The sequence below is a fragment of the Rhea pennata genome, chromosome 3 (genome assembly GCF_028389875.1).
Source record: "Rhea pennata isolate bPtePen1 chromosome 3, bPtePen1.pri, whole genome shotgun sequence".
NCBI lineage: Eukaryota > Metazoa > Chordata > Aves > Rheiformes > Rheidae > Rhea > Rhea pennata.
The window spans coordinates 80983876-80996229 of record NC_084665.1 but is presented as its reverse complement, the minus strand read 5'-3'; the positions used below and the strand labels follow the sequence as shown (position 1 = coordinate 80996229).

The window sequence follows — 12354 nt, the reverse complement described above, 5'->3', positions numbered from 1 at the left end:
GTCTTCAGATTTGGTCCAGGCCTTTCCCTTTTCTTTCCCTCCCTTTAACTTTAGGGGCTAACAGCCTCATTGACATGGGAGCCCTTCGCAATCTGTAGAGAGACCTAGGCTCGTCCAGAGGTCTACTCATATTTAGCATCAACTCAGTCGTTCTGAGGAGTCTTTACTTTGTATAGACTCCTTCTGCCTAACAACTGCAGAGGGAGCACTGGAACATAGGAGGAGCCTCAGCTAATGGTCTAAACAGATGAATCCAGACCATCTTCTCTTCTAGTACATCTAGGGTCTAGAAGTGATTCTCACATTACTTTGAACTGATTGATGCCTGTAACACAGAATTCAACAGTGACTGAATTCCTGCAGTGAAGCATAATTTAGGAAAGTACACGAACCATCCAGCCACACTTCAGATCTCACTGCAGTCAACAACACAACTGCAGGATGAGGCTTAATGAACAACTGAAATCAGAAGAGGCTTAGAACAATTTAGCCTACTCATCTTACCAATACCCCATTTATTGTCCAGTTCAAGAAAATGGGTATACAAATCTAAACCCAGACATAATTACCCTATTTTAGAAAGCCCTTTAAATCATAGATCACCACAGTAGCAAATCTTCCTTCAGCATCAGACTCCAGTGCATCTTTTCCAGCTATAATGTTTAGACCTTATGGCAGCTCAGAGAACTCAATGGTCTTGCACACTATGAAATAAAGTGTACTTCTGACTGTTACCATTTGGAACAGTTAGACAACAGGTTGTTTAAGGAGCTCTCTGGAAATCTGGTTGTGGTTATTACTGTCCCTTCTCCTGTTCTGAATTCGTAATGCATGGTTCAGTTCTCTCACTGTGCATCTCAGGTCTCACAAACGCCCAGTAACAGTCCAGGAAAACAAATGTGCAAAGTACAAGGTAGGGGTGCCTTTCTTACTTATTTTTGAAGCAAGAATTAGTATTAAAATACTAAGAGAAGTTCTCAAGGAATGTATGCAGTTATCTGTAGGAATTGAATCTACACCAGAAGCCTATCACGTCTGATATAACACTTCATCTATATGATCAGTTCTCCTCCCCAAAAGCAGGGGAGTTGTCACAATTTTCCAAAATCTTGCTTTTCCTCTTATCATTTGTAATACAAGTAAAGCCTCTACCAGCCTTCAAATGTATGTTTTTGAATCAAGATTTGTTTCTGAACTTTTCTGTTTGCATCTTTCTGCATTCTCATCTGTTATCTTAGCTTACTCCAATGACAACACAAAACAGTTTACCTAAGAAACTAAAAATAAATCCATTAGATCAAATGGAATATTTGCAAGGTAAAGTAATGGATATTTCAATGTATTTAATTGATGAAAAATGGAAAAAATCATGTCCTCACATAAAAGATTACAAAGCATAGTCAGAATTCTCTATGCAAAGGGAAGACACGTTTCAACCTTGCTCCATCTATCTATTTAAAGCTTGCTTACAGCTTTAAGGGAAAAAAAGAAATAGTTCTCAGCACTGGAACTAGTGGAGCCTGGCCTACAGATTTGTAAGTTGTTGGTTGACATTTTAGCTCAATTTACATTAAGATCCAGCACAAGCAAGATCTCATCTGATTATTTATCAATTGACACAAATGAGAGCTGTTATGAATATCATAACTGAAGGACAAACATCCATTGACTTTCATGTCTCAGATAATCCACAGAGCAGATAACCCTTTACTCACAGTATCTCAAGTCTATTAAGGCAAAATTCCTACTGAAACTTCCTCCACCTTTGCAGCATCCATAATGTTGCTCTTCTGAGTGAATCTTTGAGTTATTACAAGGCTAAGTTTATGCTGCAGCCCTTTTCCTTAATTGATTCACGGAAGTTCTTGTCTCTCCCTTGCCACCTCACCTCCCAGGCTTTCTGTGAGGGTTACACCACTGGGACTCCTACCTCTCTCTCGTATTTGATTGAAATTGAGACAGTGGTTCAAAAAGCACTAGAAAATTAATTGACAAATTGTGTGAGATTAAACATCTCTTATTTCCATAGAAAAAAGTCTGAAAGTAAGTTAAGGAGCAGAAAACACACACATACACACAGAGATTCATTAGGGAAACCATAGTAATATTCCAGCAGTTATTCTAGGTTATCTCATCCTGTGCTACTGTTCTATACTGCAAAATAGTGCTGGGACATAGGTCAACATAGACTAAAACCTACAGAAAGAGGGAGAGATGGAGATCATCTTTTAAGGGAGGATCATCTACCTCTCTGCTATCCTTGTTTTTTGACTAAAGGGCAATACAAATTTCATTCAGGCCAATTTCAACTGAACTGCTTCTTTTCTCACTTCTGTCTATCACCAATGTTCCCATCTCCTCAGTTCTTGAACAGTCCAGCTGGAAACATGTCACCTAATCACCATGAGTCTATACTGAATACAGGTTTATTAAAATCATTGACTGTGGAAGAAAGTGACACAAAATAGGCTGCTATGTCAAATCAACCCTGCTACATATATGTGAGTGTATAAAAGAGAGTTGGGGTTCAGATCTGAGCCTAGTCCATGACTGCCCACAGTATTTAACTGTTAGCTCACTCCCCACGGCATTACTGGTCTGTGCCAATCAGCAGAAAATGCATGGTCACACTTTGGGGACAGTGTGCCAAGATCATTCCCAACAGGCAGCTTCAATGTAGTCGTGATGTGCTGGAGGGAAGAGAGCTTTGGTACATAGGGTAAGTAGGGAAGATGTAAAGGGGTGGGGACTTCTGGCAGGAGGACAGTACTGTGAAGAACACAACCATTAACCATGGCCACATTGCTCCTTCCCCTTCTTTGGTTTCAAATTCTGTGCGAAAGCTCAGTTTCAGCAACAGCAAAAGGTAGTAGAAAGTGTGTTGACTGGGACATTCACAGAGGTGTGCTAAAATATCTCAGACTTGCTTTCTCCTTTTCAGGAGATTCAACATAAAAGATACAGGTAATACAGTGACACAAGATGGGAGCTGCCTTTTATATGCTTTTAGTTCATTTCTCAAAATGTGAGCATTGTAACGATTAATTATGCAACTTGTTTGTAAAACCATATCTAGAATCTGTTTATTAATTGCATTTAGAAATGTTATTAGCATAATTAGAGCCCAACTGCCCTGGATTCTTGTCAGATTGAAGATCCCCATTAAGAGGTACACTATGAAAACGTACCACATAATTCTTTGAAGAGATATTTTCTTCAATTCTCTCATTGCTCTCTAACGTGATGTTTTTTAACTTGTATTTTTCGTTTCCCATAAAAAAAAAGAATAAAAACAACTTGGGATTGGACAAGATCAAGTCATAATTACAAACTTTCAAAACAGACTAAATACTGAGAAAGCCGATCATTTGGGTCCACCTTTGGGGCGGGGGGGGGGAAGGGGAGGACTACAGTTACTGGACTTCTCACTGTTTTAATGAGCCTGACTACCAGACAAAGTATGAAATAACAAATGATAATAAAAAAAATCTGAAAATGCAAAAACACTATTCAACGAAAGCATCTCTTAACTAATCCAAATTCAGTTTGGATTAAATCAATTTAAGATACTCATCTGTCCTACAGAATTAATAATCATTCAGGCTCAGGAGAAGGAAAAAAAATCTTATTTATTCAAGAAATGGTTTGATGACAGTTCTGTTATTGATAAGAGAAATGTCTCTGTATAGCCTTCACTGAACAGAGCAACTGAGTGTTTCTTTTTGGGTAATGTTGGATTCTTTTCAAGAATCTACATTTTCAGTTTCTCACATTCCTATTGACTTATTTAAGACTTCAGTATATCCCGAGTATGTGATCTGTACTTTTAAAACAAATTTTAATCTTGAGGATTGAGGGCCTAAGACAAAGTTTAAAAACAAAACCAAAAAAAAACTATCCTGTCATCTTTCCACAATAAATCTAAGGTAGCCATGGCTACCTTAAAAATTAAATACTGAAATGTGTCACTTAAATTAAAAGCTGTGAAACATGTCTGATCATAACAAACATAAGTGTACAAGAAGTTAGCCACTTGTGGTTTCAATAATATTAATCTGAAGGAAACTAACATAGAAGTTATTATCAACACTGCAAAACTATTCAATAATTAAGAAATCTGATGCTTCCTGGATGAAAAGAAAACCAGCAATTTTCAGTATAGCAGATACGGACAGACTGAACATAGATCTGATGCAACTTCTCAGTAATACACTGATATGTTGTCCAACACACTTTCCTTAGGAACTTCATGCAGAATCTGCTAATACAAACTTTACCACAGATAAAAAAAGGAGAGAAGGTGGTTTCAGGGGTGTGTGCATGTGTGTGTGTAAAAATATATATATATAAATGTGTATACACACACACACACTTAGCAAATACCCTGCCATGTTCACCTCTCCCTCTACAAACTAGTACAAACTCTAGCCTATAGAAATAGCAGATGTTCTCCTCTCCTTGTAGTTTTTGGCTATTTTAACTACTGACATGAAAGTGAAACACTTTCCCACCTACCAGGCCCAATAAATTCCTTCCATTTTTTCAGAAGCTGAAAGCGCTAATAACAGTATTTACTTTTAGTTTTCAAAACTCATTTTCTTTACTCTTGAATCATCAAAATTATATACTGGAATAAATAAGTAACTATACTAAATTTTTAAAAATCAAATTGTCCCAAGTTATTTTTCTTGGAATCACAAAACATGTGAATTTATCTCTCAACAAAAAAATAAGTTCTCCTATCTATGGAGTAAACTACTAGTCTATACCCCCAATGAATCACATTTCATATGTATTCCTACAGCTTTCTGACAATCTGTCATTTTAGCATTCAGTACTGAGGCTGTAACTCTATAACTTTTTCACAGCTGCTTGTTAGCAAGCAGGCCAAATAAGCAGCATTTATTGTTGCTGCCACTGTCTCAAAAAAACAGTAACAGAACTACAATTAACTTCACAAGGCCCTCAGTACAACAGAGGGAAAAGAAATTGGTTCTTCAGTCCTCACACCTTGTGACTATAACAACCCCTTCCTATTAAAGACAACTGTTATACAACTCAGAAGTCTGGTAACCTCTTTCCATAGAAAAGGAATCAACTATTAGCAATCAAAACTCAAGAAAGGTGTTCCCTAACTTAGTTAACATGACATCTTGACATGGGTTTTGTGTGTAATAAATCAGAGTGACTTCTTTGTATTTCTGTGCAATTCTGTCTGAGCCACAGAAAATTCTTTAACTCATAGCTTGACAGGCAGCATTTCAAGTAACACAGTCAAATGTCTACCTTGGGAAAGAAAGCCATTATTTAAAAAGAGAAGAAATTCATGATTACAGAATTGAAAAGCTGTCTACAAACAAGATATGTTACAGAGAAGTATTAAAAATAACCTGCTGAAGCACGTCAGTCTATAATTAAGGTTTTGCCACAGGCTTCAGAACAATCAGGATCTCATCCATTACCTTTTGCTTAGAAATTGTTTTCAATTCCTTACAAAGAAATAAGTGATGTAAGTAATGACTGCCATACAAAACATAATCACCTGTTACCTTTGAAAAAGCCTCCATTGCCTTTTAGGTTCAATGTCTTCTGAGTAAGCTCAAAAAAGTTTCAGGCTTGAAAAAAAATCTAACCATAAACAGAAGAAAATTTGCTAAGAACTAGTGCGTTCTTGGATCACCTGGACTGAAAGAACAACTAGGGAAGAGAAAATGTGTTCGAAAATCTAGATTATTTTTGTGTATCAGATATCATCTTAGATGTTGGAGAAACATTAACTATCCTACTTTTCTTTAACTTTTTTAAAAAGTAAAATGAATTATTCTTGGATAGTAGAATGGAACTTTGAATAAGGAAATCATTGTTAAGTCATATACAAAAGCTCAGATTAAACATTCAATACTTAATGAAGAAAAAAAGCAAGCAGTATCTTAGTTATCAAAAAGTATGTGAAGTTTTCTTCTTCTAAATAAATACTGTTCTGAAAAATGAGAACAGTGTGAGAATATGTGGACAATGCCACATATTTTTAAAACACAGACACTTTTCTAAATAAAAGTCTTGATCTGCTTAACACCTCATAGCAAGTGGAATTCTTTGCCACTTATATTGTTTGTTGTACCAAACACTGCATTCCATAGATACTATATGAAAAGGCAGTATTCTTGTAAAACATGTTTTGTTTTGTTTTGCTTTTAAGACAGGTGCTTCCGATATGAGACACCTGGAGAATTACAAATAATCCTAATCCACTTGAACGTATCTTTAGATATTACTGAGTGGTCTGTACAAATTGGCAATTAAATGTAGGTCTTAATTCAAGAAATAGACATTAAGCTGTTTCAGTCATATTCTAGACCTGTTTGGTTCCTTGTTTAAACAGTTCACATAACGTAATTTGACATTTGTTTCTCCTAACTTCAGAAGCAAGCTCTTCTAGACTTGCTGTCCCAGAAAAAAAGAAGTTGAACTGAAATTGTCCCTTTTGTTGCCTAGACTGATAAAGCCAAGAATAAAGCTTATGAATATTATTACTTGCTCAAATTTATGGCTCTGGACAACCAAAGGTTGAGGTACCAGTGGTTCAGGATGTTTACATTTGAATGGAGGACCATGTCCAGTAAATATCCGAAACATTTACTATCTTACTAACATGGAGACAGAAAGACGTGGGTAAAGATAAGAGTCTTCACACTGAAAAATGCACTGCCAGCTTTGTAAGACAGAAATGGAAAGTTCATAACTTTATAAAATAGAGAACATGTACAAACAGTTACACCAAGATGATCTCTTCTATAAGAAAAAGGAAGAGCTTGGAGGGATAGGAGAACTCCCACTCAGCCCAACAGCAAACAAATGGCAAGTCAACACAAAGACTCTGGTTCAGAGAAAAAAGATTTCTTTTTTTAAAGCAGTATTTCCAAAGCTGGAATATGCCACTACTAATTTATGCAAATATGCAGTATTAATCCATAAAAACAAACAGCAAGTTAGTATCACTAGAATGGAAGCCTCCAGAACAAAGAACTCGAATGTGGTACTTCCCAGGGTTTTGTAAAGTCTCAGATAATTAGGTAACTTTTTAAAAGATTTTTAAAGTTACCTAATACCTTTAAAAATCTTACTTAGGCTATTTGCTTAGAAAAGCCTGGAAAATGTTAAGCTGTAGATTTACCTTAGACCAGGTAGTACAAAACAGAAGCTTCATTATCTCATCCATGACCTTTCAATGCTCCATGCTAATATTCTTGTCAAGGTTGTCCAGTATATCTATAAATGGGAGGGTGAACATGGGAGGAGAAAGCTATACTATTTATGCATTATATCTCTAGTTCGAAAATGTCAACTTGAACGACAGTATAATTTATCATTTAGGGAAACGCTTCACTGCAGTCTCATCACTGCACTAAATAGTTTTATCTACGCTGTTTTATGTTTTAAATAAAATTGCATGGAAAGCATGCTAATAATTTTCATTAGACCTGACATATTCTACAGTCAAGATGGCATTAAACAGCTGCTCAGTTGTCCAAGACAGGTCTGAAGTAATTAGGAAATATTATTTGTTAAAAAAAGAGAGTGACATGCCCACCAATAAAATGAATAAATTCCCTGGAAAGAAGCTTAAAGGTATTAATTAATTAACCCATTTACTTTGAAACTATCATTGCCTAACATTCAACTTGCCAAATTTCAAACTAGCGTACTAAAGTTTGCTGACCAAATAACTAAGGGAAAATCACACAACCATGTGGTATATAAACAGCACTTGACAGGGAGAAACAAAATGTACATCCCATATTCCAGAGCTGCTATTAGTTCTAGTCACCCTCATGAGCCTCAAATATTCTCTTTATGGGCAAGAAAACAAGTGTCCTGAGATCCAATATTTAATAAGGAATTTATTCTGTCCCCAAAGATTAAAAAAAAAAAAAGTGCAGTTCTTCTGAATCCAGAAGAACTAAGCTGCTGTGTTCTGAGCAGAGCGCATGAGCGCATAATAAGGCGCATAATAAGGAAGAGACTTCAATAATCTAATATTCTGAAAATACAAAAACATTGATTAATAAAACAACTAACTCTACCAGCCATCAACAACAGCCATAAGCAGCAAAGTACTGTGCTTTCTGCTCATACTATTCAGGCTAGAAGACCAAATCCGCAAAAGCCAAAAGCTAATCCAACTACAATGCAATGAAACAAATAAGCATGTATTTCAAACATCAGTAGATAAAGCTACTGTTAGAATAATGATGCTACAGAACAAAGTTTTATTATCTTATAAAATATTTAAGGATTTTTGTTTGTTTCTTAGTATTGTACACAGAAAAAAACAAGGTTATAGACAAACCAGGGACCTTTTTAAAAAGAGACCACTACATCAAAGGAGAGACATTATGTATTTTTCAAATGTGGAAAAAAAACCCAAAGAAATGTGGAAAAGTACCAGTGGTATAGAAAACAAAATGAAACATACACTGATGAAGGATGCGTACATTATGTCAAATTTTCCTTGTGATTTTTTAAACACACTAAAAAATTAAAAATGGATTTTTCCATCCCCTGGTATGTAACAAAGGAATACAAAAGTTAGCAGCATGCATTTTCACGTACTCTCTGCATTGAACAAAAGAGTTTAAGCAATATATACATTTCATATAGTATGTAATAGGTTAATATATTATTATACGCATCTCTCTCTCTCTCTTTATATATATATATATATATATATATATATAAATAATTCAAATCTTATGTTGAAAAGTAGGAGAAATAGTGAAAAATAGTTATAAAGTAAGAAAACATGTACCTGATATACCCTGAGACTCTGTTTGTAGATCACAGTACCACAGCCTGTTCACTGGATCACATCCTTCTCGGATGGACAGTAAGACATATCGACCATCATCTGATATCTGTGTGAAATTACAGAAAATTAAGACAATCCATTATTTGGAAAAAAAAATCTAAGTTGAAAAGTTAGTCCATATACTCCTAACAAATAATTAATTGATAGTACAGTTAGTTGAATAAACAGATGCATATAATACAATGCCAGAACTCAACAAAAACACTTACATCCTTAATAACTTAAGCATAGCCTGGTGACATCTCAAGAGATCAAAATCAAACAGCTGTATGTTTTTCCCTCCTTTAATTAAAAAAGTAAAAAGTTTGCAATAACTAAGATAAAAGCATTCCAACTGAAAAGGAGGAGCCTAAATGAGTTAGTGATGAAAAAAATTTGTAGCATTTTAGAAGGTAAATAAACAACATTTCTTCTATTTTTTTTGTTTTAAAAGATCATATTGAAATGACACCTAAACAATCAAATGCAACATCCTCAGATAGGAACAAGATTTTAGAGGAAAAAGCTCTTTGATGTGTTTCTCATTAACATTGGCTGGAAGTCTACAAAAATCAAAAAGGGACTTGGCATTATAGTTAAACTAGCACTGAAAATCATGCAGCACAATAATAATTATTGGTCGTTGACAGTATTTTTCTGTCTAGTCACAGCCACAAAATGAAATGCATAATAGTGAAACACAGGTATTGCTACAAAAATCTCACAAACACCTATTATATTCTTCTAACACAGGAGACAAGGGAAGTAAGACTAATACTCAGTGGTCTGACAGCACTGTTTTATTCATGTGGCTTATAAAGTGTATCATCACCACTTCAGAAGGCAGAGTCTCACTGAAATGTAACAGCTCCTTAAAAGAAACCTTCAACCTTTTTTTCAAGCTTTAAAAATCCCTTGGTTCTGCTATGGTGATTCTTACATCCTGTTGAAAGAACTGGGGAACAATGAGCCAGAGTTGAGATACCACAAACTGCTCAGCTTGCCCTGCAACTCTGCAGCACTTCTCAGATAGTCTTCTACTGTAGTGCAGCTAACAAGCAAATGAAGCCATCAGTGCTTCTGCCCTTCACATAAATGCATGTTTACAACTAGTTTACAGCACTAACCTGGCATTTTAGCAGGTTAACAGTCAAAGCAAAACCTGCTGGCAGGAAAAAGAAACATTTAAAAATATCTTTCATCTCTCCACAATCAATGTGTTCTTATGAAGAAGTTTATGTAAATTCATTACGTCAAATGTAAAGCACTGCTTGCTCTTGTGATCAACTGAACTACCAGGCTCCTACTGAACTACAGTAATCAAAGAGAGCCCTCCTACACCAATTAAAATCTTTACAAAGATTTGTTTGTTTTTACAAACAAAATTTCAGGATGCCCCCAAAAAAGATGAGGCAGCCACATCTGCTGATGCAGGTGTCTGGTTTCTTTCTAATCATTGACTATGATGTCAGTGTTCAAACTGAATGTTACACAGTACAACAAGTTTTTTTTTTTTTTTTTTTTTTTTTTTTTTTTTTAACGTAGGTTATCTTTTTTAAGACTCAAGTGTGCTACTAGTGGTTTTTGTCCAAATAAAATTTGAGTTTCTTATGAAGATGGAAGTTCAAGGTCAAAGGTTTTGCTTTAAACTCCTTTATCAAGATATTAATTCCATGCAAAAAGAAATTTAGCTGCCCCACAGAATCCTATTGAAATAAATGTGGCCCAACAGTGGCATGGGAAGGATCAGCCACATAGATCTCATTGAAAACCAGTTGGGATAACCACTGATTTACGTATTTTCAGAGATGTACTAGAACTGCACATGCCCACTGCTAATACTGTGTGGAAGATGCATCTACCTTGGTGAAATCGCTGTATTTTGATCCCTGTGTAAGCACTCCATTTTTAATGCATAACCTGCCAGCTGAATTGAATCTACAGAAAAGAGTTCGTCACTAACTTCTTAAAATGAGCCTTCAGTGGCTCTCACAGATTTGCATAAATTGAATGCTGCCTCCACTACACCCAAGTTTCCTCACTATGATTCCTCTCTTTAGAGATGCCAAAATGGCCAGTATGAGAGTCTTTGAACATACTAGCTATGCTAAAGAACAGCTTCACTCAGGTCAACGTTCCAGGATACTTCATCACCCTTAGATCCCTAATGCTGTCCCTGCTGACAGTGCTAACTTAATTCTTGAGTCAGTAAATCACTAACAGAGACTTGTCTACATCACTCTCCAAGCACAGTTGAAGGATTTTATCATTCACCTTCAAAATACCAGTGATCCGGAATCACAGGGTGGATGAATAAGGATATAGTACAGTTCACCATGGTTAGAAATGTGCTAACAAAAATGTAGTTGCTTTAAATGGAAGGATGGTGAAAACCATCAAACTTGCATTTAACACAAGCCAAACATGCTTGCCTTAAACAGGTGCTTTGCCAACGTTTTTTTTTAAAAGTAAAATCAGAATATTAACCCTCTAGCACAGGGCTGCAGTAATTCCCAGTACCACATACACCAGAAGGATTTACCACATGCTAGAGCTCAGCTTTTTGATGTCTCATTCCCAAGAAGTTCCAGGGGTATCTGCTGTGAGTCCATCTCTTACAGAGCGAGAAAAAAGCTGGCAGCTTAGTCTCTTAGAGAGTAACTCTCTGAACGACAGCCACTTCATTCACATCAGACCTTCTCTCAAGTTTGCAAGTGACAGAATTAGTTTACTAGGTGTTTTCTGTCACAAAACAGCATAAAATGTCTTAGAAGTCATCTGAGATGGCTATTTGCTTCATTTGCACGCGTTTGCTTACTATGCCAAATTAAATGAAGCTCACAGTGTTTTCATTTTTGCTATTTTTATTAGATTTACACACAGAAAAATCTAAAGGCTGTTGTTAAATAGACATCATGAACTACACCTATATCATAAATTTTCAGATGAAGCTTCTCGTTTTGTCTCTGCATGAGTATGCACACATACAACAAAGTTATTTCTGAAATACTCTCTGCTGTGCACATATAATCGTCAATAAATACTTCTTTCTACTCTACTCTACTACTTCTTTCTGCTTTTTGCTGGCAAAACTTTTGAAAGTGCAAGTCTACGAAGCGAAGGCAGGAAGTACTAGGAAGTCATCAATTTAAAGCTTCCATCTCCTGGAGCGGCTCTGCTGCCATGGCTCTTCTGAGCACATTCCAAAATTACCAGATTTAGATGTTTTACTAGAAACTGATGCAGGAGGCTATTTCTTATCCACACTTGCCTATGACAGTCCCTAACAGAAATTTAAACCTCTTCAAAAAACAACAAAAAAAACCCACCCCCCAAAAAACTTACTCATGGATTTTAATTACTTGTTAGAATTTCTTTGGTTAATACTCGTAACATTAATTGTGCAAAATATTCATAACATTAGCTAGGCAAAATAAATGTTAGAAGAATTAGACCTTACTATACTGCTATTCAAACAGATCCACAGTTTTGAGGCTGCAGGAAGG

The 12354-nt window shown here is 35.8% G+C and overlaps 1 protein-coding gene across 1 annotated transcript in view; it reads right to left on the bottom strand.

Annotated features, from left to right (window-relative positions):
- Window positions 1–12354, bottom strand: part of PREP (prolyl endopeptidase) — a 111775-nt gene that overhangs the window by 74082 nt on the left and 25339 nt on the right. The window contains exon 7 of the mRNA XM_062572694.1: window positions 8810–8915. Coding sequence (XP_062428678.1) covers window positions 8810–8915 — 106 coding nt within the window. The remainder of the gene's footprint in view (window positions 1–8809; window positions 8916–12354) is intronic.